General features: G+C 44.9%; 1 protein-coding gene across 2 annotated transcripts in view; it reads right to left on the bottom strand.

The window, feature by feature from the left end:
* LOC138296871 (uncharacterized) overlaps nt 1–26,920 on the bottom strand; it is a 246,381-nt gene that overhangs the window by 61,784 nt on the left and 157,677 nt on the right. Inside the window, exons 21-26 of one of the 2 annotated variants that reach the window (XM_069236360.1) lie at nt 21,302–21,522; nt 13,257–13,434; nt 12,430–12,588; nt 10,051–10,464; nt 3,463–3,582; nt 5–1,987 (exon numbers count right to left, since the gene is read on the bottom strand). In XM_069236360.1, coding sequence (XP_069092461.1) covers nt 5–1,987; nt 3,463–3,582; nt 10,051–10,464; nt 12,430–12,588; nt 13,257–13,434; nt 21,302–21,522 — 3,075 coding nt within the window. The remainder of the gene's footprint in view (nt 1–4; nt 1,988–3,462; nt 3,583–10,050; nt 10,465–12,429; nt 12,589–13,256; nt 13,435–21,301; nt 21,523–26,920) is intronic. The other variant, XM_069236361.1, reaches the window with a different exon arrangement.

Below are 26,920 nucleotides of genomic sequence, written 5' to 3'. Positions count from 1 at the left end.
TTACCTTGGAAGCACCAGCATTCTCACGTTCTGCCTCCTGTGATTTGTATGTAGCTGTGAGCTGGATCTTCTTGCAGGGATCCTTGGCCACAGTGGGCACAGTCTCATTAGGAAGTTTCTGATTGGTCCCTTCTCTGGGGAGCTGGGATGTACATGACGCATGCATGTTGGTTGGAACACCTCCGTTGCCACTGATATTGTCTTTGAGCTCCCGTCTCTGATGGGTATGTGCTAATGTGGGCAACGTGAATTGGGCGACCAGCATGTTGGGCTCGGACGTCATGATGACTTGGCCACCAGGAATGTCTATAGAGTGCGGTCCATTATCACCTTTGCTGGCCTTGGAGTCATCAGTATGTCCTTTTCCAGACTTAGAGTCACCACCAGCTTCCTTGGTCCACGTAGCGTGTACAACCTCTTTGCCTTGCCGGCTCTTGTACCTCTCTACATTCTTCCAAATCCCCTCCAGCTCCTCCTCATCTTCTTCAAACAGCTCATGGTTTGGGTGAACCACGTTTGTTGGCAGAAGTGACTGTGTGTTAACTCTGATGGGGTTCTCTGCTGATGCAGGGGATTGAGTCCTGTCTACTCTTGTTGAAGGTTTGATGTGACTGAAAGAATCAGAGTCTTGGTGGCAAATTTCATACTGCAACACCGAGAGCTGGCTCGAGGGTTTGACACCGACCTGGATCTGCTGTGAAACTGGAGCAGAACCTGTTGAGTCGTCAATCTGTCTGTCGTTATAACCACGGATGCTGGTCGCCATCTGTACAGGACCTACTATCAGGCTCTCAGCCCCCGCGGACTCAGGTGGTTTGTCACGAGCTGCCCTCGATGGAGACTTATTCGGGGAGTTCACCCTCATTTTGCCTGTTAACATCTCTCTCAGTTTCACAGAACAGCTCACCTGTGCCTCGGCTCGAAGTCCAGTGGGTCCGCTCGATGTCTTCATTCTGGCAGCCATCTGGTCCCACTCATGATCCATCTGTTCATGCAGGACACTTATACGGGACAGTCGCTTCAGGCTGAAGTCAAGTAGGTCCTCCGTTGAATCTCTCTGCCCCAAGGTGATCAATCTGTCTTGTTCGCTTGCCGTGTGAACATGCTTGTTCAGCCTGTCTGGATCAGGAGCCTGAGCTGCGTCAGCCGAACAGACACCTGGGTTCTGCTGAATCTTATCATGGGTGAGAACATTTGCGAAAGCTTCTCCATGCTTGACAACTTTCTTAGGCATCTCTTGCACAAAATCAGGGCTCTGTCTTGGATGACCTGAAACTTTTTCTTCGTTCTCCACCAAATCATTTGTTTCCCTATGGGAACCCACGTCGGAGTCGCGCATTGATCCACTCCTTCTCTCAGACCCCTCAGGAAGAATTCTGATGTTTTCCTGGATATCCTGGGAGTTTCCCAATAGACTTAGGTCCTTGGGGAGTTCAAGACTCAGGACAGAACCTAACGAGAGATGCCGGCAGCCGTAGCTTACACTATTAGTCTTTGAACCAACAAAACCCAACGTCCTACAACTAATCTCCTGTTTTCTGAAACCAGATGCCGGTCTCATTGAACCACACTCAGCATCAATATCTCTTGCCAAGGGGTTCTTCATGTAGTCAAGAAACCCCTCCATGGCAGGGCTGGGAACCCTTGATTTTTTCTTGTGCCGTTTCAGTGGCCAGGTCTTCATTCCATTATCATTCGCCTCGGGCTGCGACCTTGCCCCGTTAGTGTGCGCGCCCATAATTTTCTGGACCGTCAGCCGCTGCGCCTCGGCTTTCACCTTCTCTTTCCTCTTAAGGCTGTTGAGAAGCGAGTTGGGACTGATTTTGGGCAAGGTATGGAAGGCCACACCAGTCGTACTATGAGGACCAGAGAGTGGAGATGCGCACGCTTTGGGCGGAGTCTTTTTAGAAGTCCGTGGCATTGTCAAACTGTGGCAGACGGGACTCCGTTCCTTCTCACTGTCTTTCACATGCAAGTATGTACAGACCTGGAGAGCAAGAAGAACATGTTATGAGACCAAAGTTTCACGCAGTTGCATCTAGCGGTTAGCATTTATCTCCAGGCCCAACCACCCTCGATTTCTGTTAATACACCGCATCACTCAGTCATGCATTCAATTTCCATTTCATGACAAACATTTCCCTATTATATGTTACACATTGCACTTGAAGCGTGAGCCTTAAACACTGCAACCTGTAGGATGGTGGAAGTGAGTAGCGGGTTAAGGGGAATGCAGGACATGGTTTTTCTACACAAGTGATTAGTATCTGATACCTAAGAGTCCTAGAAACCTCAGAGTTACATTTATTGGACAAAGCTACTGTCCCACTAGCTAAGTAGTGAAGTGTGTCAAAGTGATGAAAACACTCATTTCAACTTACGTCAGTCAGCTTAGCGAGTGACCATGGGGCGAATGCAAGAAAAAAGACCAGTGAGTTCACCCACAGATGTGGCTTGAGACCCTATCGGGTGAGTGGCGCACTTAACAAATGATTGATTGATTGATTGATTGATAGGGTGAAAGGTTGGAGTGTACTCAATATCTGACACTCTTTTTAGAAATATTTTTCCAGAGGTGAGCTTCAAATGAAAAATGCAATAGGTCAATGTGACGATGTGACAGTCATGAAGAGAATGGAACAGAGAGCGATGCGTCACGCGTTGGTGGGATCTAGGGTCAGGATTTGTTCTGGTTGAGCTGAAGCCAGACACTCTTTTAAGGATTACCAGAAGGAAGTGAGTACAAAGTATTGGAAAGGGAGTCCTTTGTGATGAAAAGTCATCATGCACTCTTTTACTTATCAAAATAGACTTCACCTGAAAAGTGAAAGGGTTCCTGTAATTTTTACATTACCATATTTTTTGTTGTCATCTGAGTTGGAAACACTGGACTAGATATCCTGCCTGCCGAAATCCAAATCCCATTCTATCCTATGGGATTTCGATTGCGGCGGACAAGATATCGGTCACCGTTGTGACGGAGTAACCCATCTGCCGAGTTCTAAATCAGGCCCACTGTCATAGTAGGATTCTCAGGCTGTGGAAGTTCTGTGTGGGGTGGGGACATTCCATGAACGTTTAACCGTTTTACAGATTTCCACTGACCAGCTCAATAGGGTGCACTATCTCCAAGGACTAAGAAAATTAAGTTGCTAAACTTTCTATTGAATATGCACAGTGCTAAACAAACTGTGCACACATCTATGGTTTCCCCATGTACATTGCTTGAAAAGCCCATCTAAAAAAGTTTAGATTAAGTTTAGCAACTCTTCATCTAGGAACAATTGTGCAGATAAGCAAAGAGCAATGTAGTCCTCTTGGTGACAAGAGAGCTATTGCTAATTCTCATATTGTGTAGAAAAAGGTAAGGAAACCAGTATCCCTTTAATACAAAAAACAGTCATGCCAAGGCCACTGCATGCAGCAAAATTTCCCAGCATGCACCACTGCACAGGATTTTACCTCTTCCACACTCAGGCGGGAGGTTTTTTTCCTTCGCTTTAAACTACCGAAAGTGTTGCCTATGAGACCCTGGCACCGTTTCCAAAATGTTTTAGGGCCTGCGGATCTAGTGTCAGAGATCTGATAGGGTAGGGAGAGAGAAATGGAGCAGGGAGGCGAGAGAGAGGGCGAGGGAAAAAGAGACAGAGAGAGAAGAGGGAGTGTGAGAGACAAAGAGAGAAAGATGGAATTTGAAAGATACGTAAAAGTGAGGTGACGACTGAGGAAATAAGTCAAATCCCTCTAAGAAAACAATTACGGCTTGATTTAGTGTTTAGCGATCTTGTTACTTCATCACAAATGTGACAGATATCCAGTGGCGTAATGAAGCTTGAGGGGGTCCCCCCTGCAAAATACATCGAGGGCCCCTCCCTTCGGACGCATTCAGGAGCTCTCAGGCCAGGGTACTGTGCTGAGGGGACTCCCAGGAGCTCAGAGCCCCCCACTCTACAGGTGCTAAGGGGGCCTTTGTTACGCCAGTGTGGATATCCTGCCTGCCGTATTGTGATTCCCATAGGATACAATGGGATCGTAATACGGCAGACGGGATATCTGTGATGTTTGTGACAGAGGAACCCCAACCGTCAAACTCTAAATCAGGCCCTTAGTTCTTCTCTAAAGAGGGATTGTTCCTTTTTGACAATTGCTACATTTTTCATTTTCTCTCCACCCAGGAAACACCCTCTGCCAGCGCACACTGGGATGTTCAAATATATCCACTCCCCAAGTAAAACTGAGACAGTGTTCTTTTCAATTGTGTGTCAGTACAAGAGATGGGGGCACCACAGTAGCACAATGACTAGTAACTCCTGGAACACTAAGGGCCTGATTCTAACTTTGGAGGACGGTGTTAAACCGTCCCAAAAGTGGCGGATATACCACCTACCGTATTACGAGTCCATTATATCCTATGGACTCGTAATACGGTAGGTGGTATATCCGCCACTTTTGGGACGGTTTAACACCGTCCTCCAAAGTTAGAATCAGGCCCTAAGTCACTTATTCATATTGAAACACACCACACATGAATCATACAACAGGCACATTATTACACCATTTACTAATGAAGATCCGACTGTGAAGGCCATTATGGCGCAAATACAAGGTGCGGGGATTGAACTGCGCTGAAACACCCTGAAGAATAAAATAAAGTTAAAGGTAACTTAGGACTGACAGGGGTGAAAACAACAGCAGCAACAACATACAACCTAAAAAGAAATAATTATAATGATAAAAAGAAACCACTTCTATAGCGCTTAGGCGCTCCAAGAGGTGTCCCGGCGCTCAGCTACAATCCCAACCAGGCTCTGGAGAACAGAAAATGTATCGGAAAATAAATGTTTTCACTTTCTTCCTAAACTCAGATAGTTCTCCCTTTCGCTATGTTTTTCTCTATGTGCATTTTTCCAAATTCTGAAGCCTATACTGTAGGTGCAAAATAATATTTTTGTCGTTTCTTGTAACTATGGGTGATACAATTTAGGATCAGATGGACATCTTCTCTTCCAGGCAAAGTACGTTTGTGTGTGTTTTATACAGAATCAAGGAATTTTGTTGAGTCTGAAAGGGGCTACAACATGTTGTAACAATTAGCTTTATGGGATTTAACTGGGAGATTTAATTAATATGTGGAAGCAAAAGTGGAATAAAAAACTGCCCGAAATAGAATCTGAGAGCAAGAAAAACATGAGAACCTCTACTTTTTGTGCTTAAAGAACAAGTTAATTATGTACTTCGGCCACTTGTGATACCAAGAAGGATGTGCACCTCTTGAAATGCCCACGTGGGCTCGCTTACGTAGGAAAAACAGTAAAAACGGTACTTTGTAATACGGAACGACACAATCTCAGCCAGTTGGAATATACAGCCCTGGAAGTCGTGTCATTGACAGTGCTTTAAATGGGCCGGTACTCTCCGGTACGGAGTACCGGCACTTTTTTATTTTGAGAGGGAGAATACCGGCATATCTCAAGAAAAACGTAATACTTTTAATTGGAGAGTACCGGCACTTCTCAGAAACAAGCAGGTACTCTGATGGAGAGTACCGGCACTTCTCGGACACAAGCAGGTACTCTGATGGAGAGTGCCGGCACTTCTCGGACACAAGCAGGTACTCTGATGGAGAGTACCTGCACTTCTATTTTTCCATTTAAAGCACTGGTCATTGACATCTGGGACTGGCAATAGAAAGTTACTGCTACGAATTGAACTGTAAATGGATCAGGAAATTGCAAACTGAGATACCCAAAGGTCTAACTGACTGCATTGAATATAGCTTTTTTTGTGTTATTCTTTGCTCATGTTCATCTCTGGGATTATTTGTTTTCTGTTTGGCACTACACAATTGTTTTATGGGTACACACTCCCTTTTAGAACAGACGCATTCATATCAGTATGTTTTGAACTCATTTTCCTAAGGTTATCATCACCGCAGTCAACAGGTAGTTTTTAGGGTCGAGCCTGCGTCGCATGCGCTTGCGCATGCGTTTCGCTTGCGAGACGCTTTAGTAGATAGAAAAGGGCTCGGAGCCCCGTCCATGTCACGTCATTGTCTTTCATTGATTCGTGGGCTTGCCTTTCAAAATCTGCTTGCTTTCATTAGTGGACGCCATGCATACGTCATGCCTTTTCCGGTGGTTAGCTCTCCTCAAGCGCAGCGACAAAGTACTGAAAACATGCGAGGTTTGCTGTTTCTCGTCAGGTTTGTGGACTACTTTTTATCTTTTTTTCGCAGCGCGATCTCACTTGGCAGAAGTCCAGCACTTTGCATGACATCGACCCTGTTACATAGTTAATTGCACTTTTGCCGGTTACGTAGATAATTGCACTTTTGCCGATAGGTTTCACTACGAGTGAACTGTAGCAGCGCGATCACGCTCTTTTTTTGCATTTTTTTTTCTACCTGCATGCCGTCTTCAACTGTCCATACGAGTGAACTGTAGCAGTGCGATCGCGCAGTTTTTTCCATTTAATGTGGCAATAAAAGTCCGGTTGGGAGTTTACAACTGCTAATAGCTGTAACTCTGAGAAACGCGAGACCCTATTGCATTGCATATGCTTGTTTTCCTTATTTCTTAGCAAGTATAGAGAACACTCTAAAGCTGAGAAACGTATTCATCTGCCAGACACTTCATTCCAATATGGCCGACACTTTTCGATACATCAGACACACAAGGCAAGTCCTGTTCCTATCACCCAACAGGTAGCCGATAAGTAGTGAGTCTCTTAGCAAGAGTTTGTATTTGGATGCAGAAGTTTGAGGGTATACCTTGAAGCCTACTTGTTGGGGCAAGGGAAACGAGGGGAACCACTGTGTTTAGTTTGACCGTACCTGTAAAGGGAGGATTCACCACCCGCCCGCCCGCACGTGCAGATTTATCACTGTGTTGATATTGCTCTAGCCATTAGTCGAGACGCTGTTCTCACATAACTATGTTTTTCTGTATGGGTTTACATCTCTTAATTAGTCTTTTACTTGTGAAGGACGAAACGGGGTGCTAACATAATGTTTAATGAGTGCTTCATTAATGATTAATACACAGTTACCATTCAATCAATCAATCAGAATTATAGAGCGCAGCTACTCACCCGTTAGGGTCTCAAGGCGCTTGGGGGGGAGGGGTGTAGCGTGTACCGGAGGTGGATTAGAAAAGCCATGTCTTCAGTTCCTTCGTGAGGCTGGGGAGGGAGGTGGTCTGTCTGATGTGGATGGGTGGGGCGTTCCAGGTGGCGATGGAGCGTCCATTATGAGAATGCGCTTATATGCAAATGGCTGTTTGGCTATTAGGCGACATACCTTAGGCTGTAGGACAGCACTTGATTCAAGCACACATTGATTTGTGTCAGACTGATTTAAATTGATGATTAGAAATAATGCTGACTTGCAAGAAATAAGCTCAGGCTTTTGATACAATACGTGGATTTTGATTATTTAATTTGTTATGTGCTAATCTAAACCTACAATTGGAAATTGTTGCTGTAATGCACTAAATGCAAGATATTTCATTGTGTTATTGCTTTTTTCTGATTTTAGTGCACTTTTCCCCTGACAAAAGGCCCCTCAGGTCTGAAATGCATCGGGGTTCGGGTGAGCTTGGAAGTGTATTGAAGGACTGAAGTGGTTACACACCTAGAAGTTTGTCGCACTGAGGAAACGAAATACTAGTAAAATTAATCATTCATGAAAATCAAAACTTTTTGGTACCCACGAGCACACACACCAGAGGAGTTGTGATTATTTATAAATTGGAGTACATTGATGAGTGGGCAATTCTAATTGTAAAAACACAAAATACCAAACTTTGCTTGGAAGAGAAGATGCCATACAGGCCCTAATTTGGATCAGCCATAATTACAATGCACAACCAAAAATATTTTTTTTGTCCTACAAAATAAGCCTCAGAATTTATAAAAATGTCCATAGAGAAAAACAGAAGGAGATAATTAAAAAGTGACTGCTGAAAGACAGAAAGACAGAGATTGGGGCGGACAGATGACAGAAATCAACAGCTACTTCTGCAGCTGCCTATAGCCTGGTAGCCTTACTTGGCTGTGACACTACACTGTTGGAGTTGTGCAACTGACATGTTGTTGAATTGTGGTTGCAGGTTGGTGTCAGAGTTATTGCAAAACTGTTGGTATGTGGTAAGCTGTGTGGCATTCATTCTGTGTGGGATGCCACTGGAGTGGGGCATGCTGTCCATCGAGAGAGTTACAGCGCAGATGTAGTGTGGCAGTGGTACTCCATGAAATGTGACTGTAGTGTGGCTGCAGAGTGGCAGGAGGGAGTGTGTCTATTGTGTGGTACCATTGTGACCCCAGTGGAGCTGTATTGTAGCTCTCGTGTCCAGCGTGACTGGAGTATGTCTGTGGTGGAACTGTAGTTAGGGCTACACTTTAAATGTCCATAGAAAGGTGTGGGATGGCTCCACTGCCTAGTTACTAGGGATTGTGTAGACCTCAGTGTGTCCTCTCTGTGCACGTGGAGGGTGTGTCCACAAGGCCATAGATACCTGTGAATGTAGTGCCCGGAAACCCATCCATCACATAACGTGATTGTAACAAGAAATTCTGCTGTCCAATTGATTGCGATTTGATTGGGCCACAAAACATCACATTGTGGACTTGCCAATATACTGGGTTTACATATTAATGTTAAAAATATCACCTTTAGAGTTATTTCAATTCAGGTGTTAGTTTGTACTTGCAACTTAATATATTCCTAAATAAACTACTCAGTGCCACCTAAAAGTGTACCGGCTAGGTGCTGACCTTTGACCCCCACCTTGGAACCCTTTCTGTGCACCTGCTTTGTATGGCCTCTCAATGGCCCAAGACACTTCATATGAAGCCTAGCTATAAACTTCCATCTCTGAAAGAACCTGCCCATTGGAGTCTGCTCAATTCCCATCCTGCATCCTTGCACAAGATTTCAAGACTCAGGTGTTGTCCGCCATCTTTGTCAAGACCAAAGACTGTCATTGTCCCACGGTGGGGCATTCAAGCGCTTATAGGCTTCATTCATTAGGGTTCTAAAGACATCCCAGATCCCCATCCTCATCACTTAAAACATGGCTAACCCCCTGTTATCCGCCATCTTTGTCAAAAACAAGGGCTGTCATTGTCCCACAGTGGGAAATTTAAGCGTGTGTAGGCTTCATTCATCAAGTTCTAAACACATCCCAGATTTCCAACCTCATCACTAGAAACATGGCTAACTTCCTGTTATCCGCCATCTTTGTCAAAACCAAAGGCTGTCATTCTCCCACGCTTGGGAATTCAAGCACGTGTAGGCTTCGTTCATCAAGTTCTAAAGACATCCCAGATCTCCAACCTCATCACTAGAAACATGTCTAACCCCCTTTATCCGCCATCTTTGTCAAAACCAAAAGCTGTGATTGTGCCACGGTGGGGAATTCAAGCACGTGTAGGCTTCATTCATCAAGTTCTAAAGACATCCTAGATCCCCATCCTCACCACTAGAAACATGTCTAACCCCCTTTATCCGCCATCTTTGTCAAAACCAAAAGCTGTCAATCTCCCACCGTTGGGATTTCAAGCACGTGTAGGCTTCGTTCATCAAGTTCTAAAGACATCCCAGATCTCCAACCTCATCACTAGAAACATGTCTAACCCCCTTTATCCGCCATCTTTGTCAAAACCAAAAGCTGTCATTGTGCCACGGTGGGGAATTCAAGCACGTGTAGGCTTCATTCATCAAGTTCTACAGACATCCTAGATCCCCATCCTCATCACTTGAAACATGTCTAACCCCCTTTATCCGCCATCTCTGTCAAAACCAAAGGCTGTCATTGTGCCACGGTGGGGAATTCAAGCGTGTGTAGGCTTCATTCATCAAGTTCTAAAGACATCCTAGATCCCCATCCTCACCACTAGAAACATGTCTAACCCCATGTTATCCGCCATCTTTGTCAAAACCAAAGGCTGTCATTGGGCCACGGTGGGGAATTCAAGCGTGTGTAGGCTTCATTCATCAAGTTCTAAAGACATCCAGATCCCCATACTCATCACTAGAAACATGGTGCTTACCCGGTGCAGACCGTCCTCTTCATGCGCGTCTTCTACGCCCTCCACTTTCTGTGCCTGCGACTTCTTCTCATCCTTCCGGCTGATGCTTAGGATCAGGTTGACCGTGCCCCCGAGACTGCCCGTGCCAGGCTGCGGCATTACCACCACAGGTGTCTCCGAGGGGTCCAGAACCAGTGTGGAACGTGGCACCCCCAGCTCTGAGAAGGTGGGGGCACTGGGGGGGTCCTGGCTGTTCTCCGTTGGCTGGTCCAGAGCATCGGCTAAGTCTTCCCATGCTTGGCCGTCCCATGGAAGGCGGCTGCCAGGCTGGTTAGCTGGTACTCTCCGCTGACTGGAGGGCGGGTCCACAGAGCATGCCAAGGCATCGTGGGGCAGAGACACTGCCTCATTGGTTGCTGCCTCATTATGGCAGTCCTGCAAGGGAGAAAAACAGCTTTGCACATTTCTGAGAGCAAATGTAGGCACACAGGAAAACATCCTCACATGCCAAAGCTCCCTGTTTCTCTTCTTCATCACTAGCATGGCCAGTTGCCAGATGGCTTCATGTTCCTGGGGCAGCTCGTGCCCAACTGAGGCCCTTTCATTAACAAATGTGTGTATTCTGGGAGCTGTAGTCTTTCTTCAGCTTAAATGAACCAACTGGAATAAAGCACCAGATATTTGTGAAGGCAAAGCTCAGACCTGCCCATGCTGTCAAAGTCAATATTTCACACACCCTCCTCATTAACATATTTTTGGCATGTTCTATGATCCTTGATGGAGAACCCGTGGCACTGGCTGCCATCTTGTTGATCCCTGTTCCTCTGGATAACTCGCAGTCTGCCCAAGGCTGTTGCTAAAGAGAAGTCTATATTAGGGACAGCGTGTGCTCTCCAGTAACAACTCCTGCTGAGGACCTTACTAGTGTGACAGAAGTGGCCAAGAACAATGAAGACCTAACCAGCACCACTGGTTGGCAACTAACCTGTTATATCCCTGCCAAAGGGTGTTTCGAGTCACGCCAAAGCAAGGTAAGTCTAAAGGTTTGACACTTTGCGGAGAGCCAAGGCTCCCTTTCTTATTTGGTGTCTCTGTGCTTGCCATACAAGGGGCAGGTGTGTGTATCAACTACTACAAAGCTGTGTTTGCAGCTCTTAAAACACCCCCCAGTCTAGTGTCCTGATGGGGCGTTCATTGTGTTTTCAATGGCAGGCGCAACCTACTCTCAGCGTGCACTATTCACTTTCAGTACCGGAAAGGCACCCTTCCAGCGTTTCAGCTTAGAATCTGAAGTGGGAATACTTCACTGTGTAATTTTGGAAGTTAAGACTCAAAATGTAAGAGTGTGGAAATGTAATTTTCATGCTGGATGGGAGAATTTCAGGTGAGCTCATATGCATTATCCTTTATGATTGGATATTTTTAGTGTAATGCATTGGTTTCTTTCTCACCAGTCCGATTTACCACTTCTGTAACAACTGCCCCTGAGGGGCAGATCGGGGCTGGCACTGATCTCCTCCTGCTGCTACATCCTCTGTATGCTCCGCTGAACCTTCAAATGGATCCCTATGATACCAGAAAGACATCCATGCACTCCCTGGTGACCAGCCGCCTCAACTATGGCTATGTACTCTACGCCGGAGTGCCCTCCCAGCTACTTAACACACTCCAGACTCTAGGGAACACCGAAGCCAGACTCATCCTCAACCTCCCCAAGTGCTCAAGCATCACCCCACACCTCAGGAACCTCCACTGGCTCCCCGTCCAGAAAAGAAGCCAATTCAAAACCTCACCATCGCATACACTGCAATCCAAAACCTAGGGCCATCCTACATTAACCATCGACTGAGCTTCTACGTCGCCGCAAGACAACTATGCTCCACCTCACTAAACCTCAGACACACCCGCATCCATCGCAGTGGAGGCTGCTCCTTATCCTATACAGCAGCCAAGTCCTGGGACAGCCTGCCCCTCCACATTCGAACAGCTCCCCCCGGTGGACGTCAGAAGGAGACTTAAGACATGGCTTTTAGACTGAGACACGGCACCCTCGGTGCCTAGATACCTTTAGGGGTGATAGCACTGCGCTTTACAAATGGCACAGTTGATGGATTTGACCCTGAGAATACAAACACACAATTCCATCCTGCAGTGATGGTGGCAAAGCAGCCAAAGCACAAAATGCATGCAGCATCGCGGAAGGGTTGCTGAGAAGGGCAAGGGGGTCTTATAGTCCCAACCATGAGTATCATTCCTGGTCCTTATACGTACACACAGCCGCACAGTCTGCACACCATCGACACACCTGTGGTGTGCGGCTAGTGCAGATCAGGAGCCATGCAGCACTCGGTTCTGGCCAGAGTCTGCGTGGATGGCCTCAGATGCTGCCGCGGTACTCACCTGCACAACAGGGGCCTTGCTTACGGCCTCTTGCAGCCGACTCTCTTTCTGCTTCTTTTTGTCCTTTTTGTTTCCAGGAACCTGCTGTCGCTTCTGTGCTCTCCAGCGCACCAGCACCCATCCCAGCATGCTCTGCAGCTCCTCGAGCCTCTCTTTTATCTAAAGGAAGAGACAAAACGCTCAACAGCGCAAAGCTCCATCACTACTCCAGCACACGGTGCCTCGTGCAAAGCATGGCGACAAGAAAGGACAATCCAAGGTGATTAATGGATGACCACCTATAAGCCACCACATTTGTTCATGGACATATAACTGGGAGGGAGAGCAGTTCTTAGTTTGTAAAAAAAAAAAAAAAAAAATTATAAGTGCGAGGTCTCTCATCAGGAGCAAACTGCAGCTCGCAACACTTATTGCGGGTACCAGCACTGCCAATAGGAGTCCCAACATAACTACTAACCATCACACTCATACAACCTGACAATTTAGATTATTCTAGCCCCCAAAGTTATAAGAATGGCTTGGGCAGCAGGTGTTAGTCATTTTTACTGTATATTGAATGAATAAACTACTGTCCTCATCTCTAAATTAGATATACAGAGCCACCATGTAGCAGACTGTCATAAGTCCCGGTGTTCACAATTAAGTGCTAGTGCTGAAACCCCCTGCTCAAATTAAGCACTAGGGGTAGGGGCCCTTACAGTGGGGAGGTTAGCCACGAGGGTACCTCTAAGGTCAGACACTACGGTGGAGTAGAGGAGGTTCTCCACCAGCCAGGAGGGACTCCTCCGCAAAGATTGATTCCTTGTAGACACACCATCCCCTCTTACCGTTTCCGTCAAGCAATGGTCTTCTGCGATCAGCCTCAACCCTACTCCAGCCAAGTCCTCAAACTCCTTAAACTTCACTTCAATCTTTCGTCCCAGCTCTTCCTTCTCCTTCATGGGAAGGCCATCAGCATCCACGCCCCCCGAAAAGACCTGGGTCCTGGTGTCCTCCGTCCAAGAGCTGCAGAAACAAAAACAAGAGCACTGGGCATTGGGCACAGTACAAAAGTCCTCGACTGGGGAACATTATCACATCACTCATGTAGCCACCACTTGCTTTTTTCTGTGATCAAAGTGCCATATTATATGGAAATTATATTATAGGGGGAAAACAGGGTTTAGAAGTACCAAGGATTGCCAAAGATGGTACACGACCAAGAGCTGCGTAAGAAAGTCCCAGTGAAACCGTCCAACGAGGGTTACTAATCATGGAGCTAGGTACAACGACCAGCGAGTCTGGAAAATAATGTAATAACCGATGCTAATAATAATAACAAAAATTAGTTAGTAACAACAATACAACAACAAATAAATTAATAATAATTATAATAATACATCAATAGTAACAACAAAATAACAATAAATAATAATAATAACAATAATGAAAAAACAACAGTAATAAGAACAAAAGAACAACCAATAATAAAAACACAACTAATATAAATATTGATAATAATAACCATGATAAAATATGAATAGTAATACTCAAAAAAGAACAAATAATAATAAAAACACCACTAATAATGACAACACTAATAATAATAATGACCATAATCAAATATTAACAGTAATAACAACAAAAGAAGAACAAATAATGATAACACCACTAATAACAATAATGAAAATAAAATATCAACAGTAAAAACACAAAAAATAATAAAATAATAATTATAATAATAATACAACAAATAGCATAATAATGATAATAATAATAACAATGATAAAATATCAACAGTAATAGCAACAAAAGAACAATTAATAAAAACAAGACTAATAATAATCATATTAATATTAAAATATCAATAATAACAACAGCAAATAACAGAAGAAGAAGAGGAGGAAGAAAAAGAAGATATCAATAGTAACAACAAAATAAGTACTCAACAATAATAATAAAAACAAGGATAAAATATCAATAACAATAACAACAAAAGGACAAATAATAATAAAAACAACACTAATAATAATTATAATAAATACAACGATAAAAATAATAACAGAAATAATACAATATTAATGATAATAATGATGATAATTATAGTACTAATAATAATAATAATGATAATAATAATGATAATAATACTAGTACTAATAATAACACTAATAACAACACTAATAATATTACAATATTTATGATAATAACGATGATAATTATTATAATAATACTACTGCTACTACTAATAATATTTTTAAAAAACTGAAATATTAGAGAAAACAACAGTAATAACAACAAAACAACAGATACAGTCAATAAAAATAATAATAATAATAATGAACAGTCAGGCACAATGTCCATCATCTGGCATCCTTCGCAGACACAAACATTCTACTATCGTGACAGAAGGTGTCACATTACTGTGGACAGAAGCCAGAGCACGCATCACTGACGTCAGAAGAGAGCGCCCCGTCTTAGGTGAACAGAGGCCAGCACGCGCATCATTGATGTCAGAAGAGAGCGCCCGTCTTAGGTGAACAGAGACCAGCACGCGCATCACTGGCATCAGAAGAGAGCACCCTGTCTTAGGTGAACAGTCCCGTCTTAGGTGAACAGAGGCCAGCGCGCGTAGCACTGACGTCAGAAGAGAGCACCCCGTCTTAGGTGAACAGTCCCGTCTTAGGTGAACAGAGGCCAGCGCGCGTAGCACTGACGTCAGAAGAGAGCACCCCGTCTTAGGTGAACAGTCCTGTATTAGGTGAACAGAGGCCAGCGCGCGTAGCACTGACGTCAGAAGAGAGCGCCCTATCTTAGGTGAAAGGAAGCCAGCGAGCATCACTGAAGTCAAAAGAGAGCGCCCTGTCTTAGGTGAACAGAGGCCACCACGCACATCACCGATGTCAGAAGAGAGCGCCCTGTCTTAAGTGAAAAGAAGCCTGCACGTGCATCAGTGACGTCAGAAGAGAGCGCCCCGTCTTAGGTGAATAGAAGCCTGCACGTGCATCACTGACGTCAGAAGAGAGCGCCCCGTCTTAGGTGAACAGAAGCCAGCGCACGCATCATTGACATCAGAAGAGAGCGCCCTGTCTTAGGTGAACAGAGGCCAGTGCGCGCATCATTGATGTCAGAAGAGAGCGCCCCGTCTTAGGTGAACGGAAGCCAGAGCGTACATCACTGATGTCAGAAGAGTGCGCCCGTCTTATTTGAAAAGAAGCCTGCATGCGCATCAGTGACATCAGAAGAGAGCACCCCGTTTTAGGTGAATAGAAGGCTGCGGTGCATCACTGACGTCAGAAGAGAGCGCCCCGTCTTAGGTGAACAGAAGCCAGCGCACGCATCATTGACATCAGAAGAGAGCGCTCCGTCTTAGGTGAACAGAAGCCAGCGCACGCATCATTGACGTCAGAAGAGAGCGCCCCGTCTTAGGTGAACAGAGGCCAGCACGCGCATCATTGACGTTAGAAGAGAGTGCCCGTCTTAGGTGAACAGAGGCCAGTGCACGCGTCACTGACGTTAGAAGAGAGTGCCCCGTCTTAGGTGAACAGAAGACAGCGCACGCATCACTGACTTCAGAAGAGAGTGCCTCGTCTTAGGAGAACAGAAGCCAGCGCACGCATCACTGACGTCAGAAGAGAGTGCCCCGTCTTAGGTGAACAGAAGCCAGCGCGCACATCACTGACGTCAGAAGAGAGTGCCCCGTCTTAGGTGAACAGAAGCCAGCACGCACATCATTGACATCAGAAGAGAGCGCCTCGTCTTAGGTGAACAGAGGCCAGCGCACGCGTCACTGACGTTAGAAGAGAGCGCCCCGTCTTAGGTGAACAGAGGCCAGAGCACGCATCATTGACGTCAGAAGACAGCGCCCCGTCTTAGGTGAACAGAGGCCAGCGCACGCATCACTGATGTCAGAAGAGAGCGCCCGTCTTAGGTGAACAGAGGCCAGCGCACGCGTCACTGACGTCAGAAGAGAGAGCCCATCTTAGGTGAACAGAAGCCAGTGCACGCATCATTGACGTCAGAGGAGAGCGCCCGTCTTAGGTGAACAGAGGCCAGCGCACGCATCACTGACGTCAGAAGAGAGTGCCCCGTCTTAGGTGAACAGAGGCCAGCGCACGCATCACTGACGTCAGAAGAGAGCGCCCCGTCTTAGGTGAACAGAAGCCAGCGCGCACATCATTGACATCAGAAGAGAGCGCCTCGTCTTAGGAGAACAGAGGCCAGCGCACGCATCATTGACATCAGAAGAGAGCACCCCATCTTAGGTGAACAGAAGCCAGCGCACGCATCACTGACGTCAGAAAAGGGTGCCCGTCTTAGGTGAACAGAGACCAGCGCACGCGTCACTGACGTTAGAAGAGAGCGCCCCGTCTTAGGTGAACAGAAGCCAGCGCACGCATCACTGACTTCAGAAGAGAGTGCCTCGTCTTAGGAGAACAGAAGCCAGCGCACGCATCACTGACGTCAGAAGAGAGTGCCCCGTCTTAGGTGAACAGAAGCCAGCGCGCACATCACTGACGTCAGAAGAGAGTGCCCCGTCTTAGGTGAACAGAAGCCAGCGCGCACATCATTGACATCAGAAGAGAGCGCCTCGTCTTAGGTGAACAGAGGCCAGCGCACGCGTCACTGACGTTAGAATAGAGCGCCCCGTCTTAGGTGAACAGAGGCCAGCGCAAGAATCATTGACGTCAGAAGACAGCGCCCCGTCTTAGGTGAACAGAGGCCAGCGCACGCATCACTGACGTCAGAAGAGAGCGCCCCATCTTAGGTGAACAGAGGCCAGCGCACGCGTCACTGACATCAGAAGAGAGCGCTCCGTCTTAGGTGAACTGAGGCCAGCGTACGCATCACTGACGTCAGAAGAGAGCGCCCCGTCTTAGGTGAACAGAGGCCAGCGCACGCGTCACTGCCGTCAGAAGAGAGCGCCCCTTCTTAGGTGAACAGAGGCCAGCGCACGCGTCACTGACATCAGAAGAGAGCGCCCCGTCTTAGGTGAACAGAAGCCAGCGCACGCATCATTGACGTCAGAAAAGGGTGCCCGTCTTAGGAGCGGAGAATCAACCCGCACTTTTCCACGCTGGTCGCTAGATGGCAGGAGAGTCCAGAGAATGTGATCCTATAGCAGGCCCGCTGCAAAGCACAACTTTCTGAAGAAAGGGTGCCCTGTTCTTCCAGCGGGTGGATCCTCCCAGGCCCCCACCACTGACTAGTTTCAGCTCGGAGGGGGCGAGTGCATGCAGGACTGTAACTAGGAGCACGATCTGGCAAACGTAAATTTAACAAATGTGCTTTTCACATTGAACTTTACCTCATAAACTGTGGGTGTGTTATTCTGCCATTCCTCCCCTGAAAACACATTTACTCCTCCCTATGCAAGGTGTAAATCCGCTTGCACTCCATGGGTGAAAACTACCAGCAGACTATTGTCTATTCACACACCTACAGATCAGCTCTGGGAGGCACAGTGGGGAATGCCAAGAATAGAACAGAATAGAAACAACCTTACTAGATTTCGAATAGAATAGAGTAGAAACAACCTTAGTAGGGATAGAATACCACCTTAGTAGAGATAGGATAGAAACAACCTTAGTAGATTTCGAATAGAATAAATAGAATAGAATAGAATAGAATAGAATAGAATAGAATAGAAACGACCTTAGTGGAGATAGAATAGAATAGAAAAAACCTTAGTAGATTTCGAATAGAATGAATAGAATAGAAACAACCTTAGTAGAGTTATAAAAGAATAGAATAGAATAGAATAGAATAGAATAGAAACAACCTTAGTAGAGATAGAATAGAATAGAATAGAATAGAATAGAATAGAATAGAATAGAATAGAATAGAAACAACCTTAGTAGAGGTAGAATAGAATATAAAAAACCTTAGTAGAGTTATCAAAGAATAGAATATAAACAACCTTAGTAGAGTTAGAATAGAATAGAAATAACCTTAGTAGAGTAAGAATAGAAGAGAAACAACCTTAGTAGAGTAAGAATAGAATAGAAACAACCTTTGTAGAGTTATAAAAGAATAGCATAGAATAGAATACAATAGAAACAACCATAGTAGAGTTAGAATAGAAGAAAATAAAATGATAGACTAGAAAGGGATAGGATACAATAGAATAGAATAAAATAGGATACAATAGAATAGAATAGAATAGAATAGAACAGAAACAACCCTACTAGAGTTAGAATAGAATAGAATAGAACAGAATCAACCTTAGTAGAGTTATAAAAGAATAGAATAGAAACAACCTTAGAAGGGTTAGAATAGAATAGAATAGAACAGAATAGAATAGAACAGAACAGAATTGAAAAGAATAGAATAGACGTACGCCCGCTTGGCTGGTTGGACCCACCCATGCACATACCCTCACTGCCTCCCGGGTGTTACCCATAAAGCAAGGGAGTAGCCAGAAAAATAAAATACCCCCCACTTTGACCCATATTTAGCAATAAAAGTAAAGTGAGTGATCCTAACGCTTCCTATGAAGTGCCTTGAGAATTGTACCCCTGGGGAAAGTTTGCAGAAATTGGTGCACAATTATGAATATTACAAAAAGATTTAAAAGGAAATTGGCCGAGTGCTCCACATTAACCAGTACCCGTGAATGTCTCTTATTCATTTGTCCACCTTTCTTTTCTGTTCCACTTACTTCCTTCTTTCCATCATCTGTTCTTTGTTTTTATGCCTATTTCGTTCTATTTTTCCATCTCTTTCCTTCTGTCGTTCTTTTCTCATTCCACCCGACCTATTTCTAGCTTTCCTTCATTCTTCATTCCACTTTATTCGAATCACACCCATGCTGTTCCTTCACTCCTTCTTCCCATCTGTTCTTTTTGTCTTAGTTCCATTAATGAATTCTTCTTTACTCTTCTTTTCTTCAGCTGGCCATCCTTTCGTCTCACATGTCTTCTTTATTTCAATACAATTTTCTGTTTTCCTTCTTTTTCTCCTTTCATTTTTTATTTTTTTTGTTTTTACCTTCCATTTCTTCTTTACACCCTTCATTGTTTGTTTTCTGTCCTTTTCCTTCCTGTTTCTTCTTTTACATCTTTTTCCTTATTTCCCGCACCCTTTTGTACTCTCTTTCCTTCATGCTTCTTTTTTCTTCCTTTAATTATTTGCATTTTATTTTCTTTACTTTATGCTGTCTCACTTCATTTGCCTATATCTTTTTCTTTGCCATTTTAATTGTTTTCTTTCTCCCTGTCACTGTTTCTCCTGACTTGCACTGGCCTGAAAGCCTGAGATAAAACCTAAGATGGTTCATAAAACAATTGAATCTGCTCCGGTAACACCCCGCTCAAGCTGCAATAGCGGTGACCACCTGTGCCGGGACGCCTGACTTCCTTGCAGCCAACCAGACTTGCTCTACTCATATCCAGGCACCAAAGGAAACAGACATCTCATTTCACTGATGGAAAAAATAACAAATTGTGAACCTGATTTTGTTCTCCAAATGTTCATAAGATCAACAGGGATGGCTGTGTGTGTGTGTGTGTGTGTGTGTATGTGGGAAGGGGCAAAAAACAGAGCTCTGCACATGTAAAGTTACATTCCTTGTCTACGAAATCAGGTGTGGCGATATTTACCCATAGAGACGCAATTTACTGGTACAGACTGTCCCCTCACTCACTGATTAATTGCCAATTACCACAGCAGAGGCGTTTTAAGGCAAAGGCATAGTAGGAAATTGCCCAGGGCCCTCCAAGGAGCACCCTGTGAAAGTTAAATGTCGCTCTTTCACCTCTGTCTATTCTATTTCTCCATCCAAACCCCTCTCGACCTACCTCTAACTCTGAGTCTGTCTCTCTACCCTGTCTCATCTTAAGGATTTTTGGGATCCCGAGTAAGATATATTTCAACTATTTTTTGTGACCTTGGTAAGTTAAACATAGTTTAGTATTGTTTGGCATCATGCAGCATTGAGTTAGCAGGAAATGGTTAATAACATTCAAAATTTGTTCCCTACAAGGGCCCCAAAATATATAATTTCCTGGGGCTCCCCAAATCCTTAAGACAAGACTGTACCATAGCCTTGTCAATAATCCTCTGGTGTACTGTCAGCCAATGTAGTGTGGTGCAATGGAGGGCGCTTCTGTGCTGCGTTATTTAAAAATTCTGGTCCTTAGTTACAGGGTTTTGGCATGGGACAGCATCACATCATCGTTCTGTGCTGCCCTATGCCAAAGTGAAAGGGCAGGAATGCACTGCATTTATCCTATCCTTTCCCCATGCACTGGTGCCATTTTTCCAGACTAGCACCAACGCAGGCACCCTTCACCATAGTGCAATGCTGCCAGCGTTGCATGCAGGATTGTTTTTTGTGAAATAAGGGGCACCTTCCTGCACAAAACAATCCCAAGAGGTGTTTTCTTCTTTCTATGTGTGCTGCAGAATGCATTGCTGTCTTTCTACCCTCGCTGGGGCAACCTTTGGCTGCTTAGCGCCAACATATACACCCTGCCACCATGGTGCCTGCATTGTAAGGAGGATAGCACACATTAAAAGAGGAAAATGCCTCAGGGGATTGTCTTTGTTCAGGAAGCGGCACCTTCCTGCACAAGAACAACCCTCTGAGGCATTTTTCTTCCTATGTGTGCTGCAGGAGAACTAAAGATATTTCTCGTTGTTACGCCTCCTTTTGGAAGGCGTAGCATTTTGGTACCTTCCCAGGTGTACCAGTTCTGCTAAATCTGGGAATGTGTGTGGAAGCACCCATGCAAAGCTCATGGAATACCTTCCCAGGGCAGAGTAACGCAACGCAGTGATTTGCGCTGCATTGCGTTACTCAAGATTTATGAAGCCACATTATGGCCTAGCGTGGCTTCATAAATCGGCCTTTAGAGTTGCATCGCGCTTCGCTGACTGCCGTGACGAAACTTACATCATCGCCAAGTAGTTCCTGAAGAACTCCTGCAGCCTGAAGGCCTTCTCGAGCTTGGCTTTGTTCTCGCAGACTGTCTTCTGCAGCTTGGTCCATGCCGCCCGCGTGCCTTGGGTCTCCTGTCGCAGAGCCCGCAGCTGGCTCGGGCGTAGCTCCTCCACATGCGCAACTTGTTCGTCCACTTCCGCCATCACCACCTTTAAGGACTCTACAATATGACACTGAAACGAGACAAGAGAGTAGAAAAGCTGTCACATATAACATAACATGTAACTATGGCTCCCAGTTTTCAATTTTTACTGATTTTCTACAGATAAATATACACACAGAAAACAATAGGTTTCCTGGCTGTATTTATTTTTAAGTTCTGAAAAATACGGAAAATTGTGATTCTTGTGAAAGACTCTCCATGCTGTCTTTCGTGATGTCCAGGACAACAGCTGAGCAGATAGTCAGCACTGGAAGTCAAAAACAGGATGAGATTACCAAGCACAGGCATATAATAACATATATTTCATTATAATGCTGATTATGCCTATGGGTACAGTATTTTACCTATGGGTATAGTATTTTACCTATGGGTACAATATTTTACCTATTAGTATAGTATTTTACCTATGGGTACAGTATTTTACCTATGGGTACAGTATTTGACCTATGGGTATAGTATTTTACCTATGGGTATAATATTTTACCTATGGGTATAGTATTTTACCTATGGGTACAGTATTTTACCTATGGGTACAGTATTTTACCTATTAGTATAGTATTTTACCTATGGGTATAGTATTTTACCTATGAGTATAATATTTTACCTATGGGTATAGTATTTTACCAATGGGTACAGTATTTTACCTATGGGTATAATATTTTACCTATGGGTATAGTATTTTACCTATGGGTACAGTATTTTACCTATTAGTATAGTATTTTACCTATGGGTACAGTATTTTACCTATGGGTATAATATTTTACCTATGGGTATAGTATTTTACCTATGGGTACAGTATTTTACCTATGGGTATAGTATTTTACCTATGGGTACAGTATTTTACCTATGGGTATAGTATTATACCTATGGGTACAGTATTTTACCTATGGGTACAGTATTTTACCTATTAGTATAGTATTTTACCTATGGGTACAGTATTTTACCTATGGGTACAGTATTTTACCTATTAGTATAGTATTTTACCTATAGGTACAGTATTTTACCTATGGGTACAGTATTTTACCTATTAGTATAGTATTTTACCTATGGGTTTAGCATTTTACCTATGGGTACAGTATTTTACCTATTAGTATAGTATTTTACCTATTAGTATAGCATTTTACCTATGGGTATAGTATTTTACCTATGGGTACAATATTTTACCTATGGGTATAGTATTTTACCTATGGGTACAGTATTTTACCTATGGGTATAGTATTTTACCTATGGGTATATTATTTTACCTATGGGTATAGTATTTTACCTATGGGTACAGTATTTTACCTATTAGTATAGTATTTTACCTATGGGTATAATATTTTACCTATGGGTACAGTATTTTACCTATGGGTACAGTATTTTACCTATGGGTATAGTATTTTACCTATGGGTACAGTATTTTACCTATGGGTATAGTATTATACCTATGGGTACAGTATTTTACCTATGGGTACAGTATTTTACCTATTAGTATAGTATTTTACCTATGGGTACAGTATTTTACCTATGGGTACAGTATTTTACCTATTAGTATAGTATTTTACCTATGGGTACAGTATTTTACCTATGGGTACAGTATTTTACCTATTAGTATAGTATTTTACCTATGGGTACAGTATTTTACCTATGGGTACAGTATTTTACCTATTAGTATAGTATTTTACCTATGGGTTTAGTATTTTACCTATGGGTACAGTATTTTACCTATTAGTATAGTATTTTACCTATGGGTTTAGTATTTTACCTATGGGTACAGTATTTTACGTATGGGTACAGTATTTTACCTATGGGTACAGTATTTTACGTATGGGTACAGTATTTTACCTATGGGTACAGTATTTTACCTATTAGTACAGTATTTTACCTATGGGTTTAGTATTTTACCTATGGGTACAGTATTTTACCTATGGGTACAGTATTTTACCTATTAGTATAGTATTTTACCTATGGGTTTAGTATTTTACCTATGGGTACAGTATTTTACGTATGGGTACAGTATTTTACCTATGGGTACAGTATTTTGCTATATTTGGATGGCAAAATGCGACAGGCAGCATAGTTTGAGCGCATGTTTATCAGTTAAATAGATGTGGAAAATTACCATTTTAGGACTCCGTTTATTCTCAAAATACAAAATAAATATTTATAAATACCACTAAAATGACCAAAAAATAAATATGGCTAAATACAAATGGAAATGTTAAAAAAATCAATACCAAAAAAAACTGGGGGTCCTACATAAAACTGTATATGGGGAAACAGCTTAACTTCATAGCGCTCCCTAATTCAAGGTCTGTATATCTGCAGACTCCCGTAGGACTCAGAGCACGTGATGACCTCCAGGGACCCCAGGGCCCAAGAGCACCTTTATTCAAGGTTCCTGCGCTTAACGCTGGAGATTCACACTGAAATTTTTACATGTGTTCTTTTCCAATAGAGGTCTATAATTTGCCCACACGCTGCTGCGCTATAGTTCCCCATCTCACATACACTCAGTGTAGTGTCTTTCCCAGCCTGTGTACCCGCCAATGACTAAGTCACACACGTGGATAGGCATTACACGTCTTTATTCGTCTGCATGGAACCGCAAACTCAACTTCACAAACCAGCAGTCACTGCACCACGCTCTAACACTTATGTCACAGCTCTACGGAGTCCATCAGGAGCCAAAAGGGTTCCGTCATGAATAACTCACACTCACGACGTTCCCTAATTATATATAAATTGTAGCGCTGCATGAGAGAGCTTTAGCTCTCCTCTAAGAACTAACACATCTACAAGAGGTGGGGTACAGAGCCTTGGACCTGAACCTCAGCTGGCCAGGCCACCTACTGACTCTCACTGTTAAGTCTCTGAATAGGATATCACTGGGTCCACTCATCCCCCTGACTGAATGTAGAGTGTGCTTGCATGTGCTTGAGTAACGTGAGACGGGGCCCATGTTGTGGCTCCCCTGCATGTATGAAGCCCCTACAGTTGCAGCATGCTCCATAGGATTTGGGGTGGACAGTGTTAGCTGCATTCTTTCTCCCTCTATGCCCCATGCATCACTTCTTTAGATGCCCCCCACTGAAATTCATTCAAAAGCAAAGTGTGTCCTGCAATGTCGCATCCTGCTTCCATGTCCAGTCATTGTGAGAGGTCCATGCGCCTGAACCCTGCATTGTCACATGCTGCTTCCGTGCCCAATGACTGTGAGAGGCCCATGCGCCTGAACCCTGCATTGTCACATGCTGCTTCCGTGCCCAATGACTGTGAGAGGCCCACGCGCCTGAACCCTGCATTGTCACATGCTGCTTCCATTCGCAATGACTGTGAGAGGCCCACGCACCTGAACCCTGCATTGTCACATGCTGCTTCTGTGCCCAATGATGGTGAGAGGGCCCAAGCGCCTGAACCCTGCATTGTCACATGCTGCTTCCGTGCCCAATGATTGTGAGAGGCCCATGCGCCTGAACCCTGCATTGTCACATGCTGCTTCCATGTCCAATGATTGTGAGAGGCCCATGCGCCTGAACCCTGCATTGTCACATGCTGCTTCCATGTCCCAATGACTGTGAGAGGCCCATGCACCTGAACCCTCCATTGTCACATGCTGCTTCCATTCGCAATGACTGTGAGAGGCCCACGCACCTGAACCCTGCATTGTCACATGCTGCTTCTGTGCCCAATGATGGTGAGAGGGCCCAAGCGCCTGAACCCTGCATTGTCACATGCTGCTTCCGTGCCCAATGATTGTGAGAGGCCCATGCGCCTGAACCCTGCATTGTCACATGCTGCTTCCATGTCCAATGATTGTGAGAGGCCCATGCGCCTGAACCCTGCATTGTCACATGCTGCTTCCATGTCCAATGACTGTGAGAGGCCCATGCACCTGAACCCTCCATTGTCACATGCTGCTTCCATGTCCAATGACTGTGAGAGGCCCATGCACCTGAACCCTCCATTGTCACATGCTGCTTCCATTCGCAATGACTGTGAGAGGCCCACGCACCTGAACCCTGCATTGTCACATGATGCTTCCGTGCCCAATGATGGTGAGAGGGCCCATGCGCCTGAACCGTGCATTGTCACATGCTGCTTCCATGTCCAATGATTGTGAGAGGCCCATGTGCCTGAACCCTGCATTGTCGCATGCTGCTTCCGTGCCCAATGATTGTGAGAGGCCCATGCGCCTGAACCCTGCATTGTCGCATGCTGCTTCCATGCCCAATGACTGTGAGAGGCCCATGCGCCTGAACCCTGCATTGTCGCATGCTGCTTCCCTGCCCAATGACAGTGAGAGGCCCATGCGCCTGACCCCTGCATTGTTGCATGCTGCTTCCGTGCCCAATGACTGTGAGAGGCCCATGCGCCTGAACCCTGCATTGTCACATGCTGCTTCCCTGCCCAATGACAGTGAGAGGCCCATGCGCCTGAACCCTGCATTGTCACATGCTGTTTCCATGCCCAATGACGGTGAGAGGCCCATGCGCCTGAACCCTGCATTGTCACATGCTGTTTCCATGCCCAATGACAGTGAGAGGCCCATGCGCCTGAAACCTGCATTGTTGCATGCTACTTCCGTGCCCAATGACAGTGAGAGGCCCATGCGCCTGAACCCTGCATTGTCACATGCTGCTTTCATGTCCAATGATTGTGAGAGGCCCATGCGCCTGAACCCTGCATTTCCACATCATTTCTTTTAGGCCCTCTGTGCCTGACCTTCGAGCACTCCACCATGTCTTCAAGCATCTGGCACCTGTGTGTCCAGCCCTTGTGCACAGCACGACCTCTTCAGGGAGTGCTTGAGTCTGTAGTAAACACCAATCCCTGAGGTTATACTCCCACGCATGTTTAAGAGCCCCTTGTGCCGCCTTAGCGTCACTTTTTTCATGCTAAGGCAGTGCTAAGGTGGCCGTTTCCCTGCGCCATATTTACAAACTGGTGCAAGGCATGCGTTCTGCCACTCTGTAACCCATTGCGCCACATTATGCGTGTGCCAGGCATAATGTATGCAAGGGGGCGTTCCAAGGCAAGGAGGCCGGCAAAAATGGGGCAGTGAAATTTAACATATTTCACTGCGCCATTTCTGGCGTATTGTTTAACGCCTGCTCAGAGCAGGCATTAAAATGACGCACCCATAGTAACCTATGGGCCTCCTTGCACTTTGCTGCACTAGCGTCAACATTTTTGACGCTAGTGTAGCAAAGCACCACGTGACGCTATTGTGCTAACGACCGCCATGGGGCGCTGTTTTATAAGCGCGCACCATGGTGCTTGTTAGCACAATAGCGTTAACACATAATAAAAGAATATTAACAATACATTATTATTTAATAGCGCACGCAAGCAGGGTGTCGTTAGGGGCTGGTCGGGGGGATGCAGAAAAGGGGGCGCATCAGCCCTGATGCACCTCTTTGGTAAAT

The sequence above is a fragment of the Pleurodeles waltl genome, chromosome 5 (assembly GCF_031143425.1).
Source record: "Pleurodeles waltl isolate 20211129_DDA chromosome 5, aPleWal1.hap1.20221129, whole genome shotgun sequence".
In the NCBI taxonomy this organism is placed as follows: Eukaryota; Metazoa; Chordata; class Amphibia; order Caudata; family Salamandridae; genus Pleurodeles; species Pleurodeles waltl.
The sequence above is the reverse complement of the archived record's forward strand: the minus strand, read 5'-3'. Positions and strand labels throughout refer to the sequence as shown.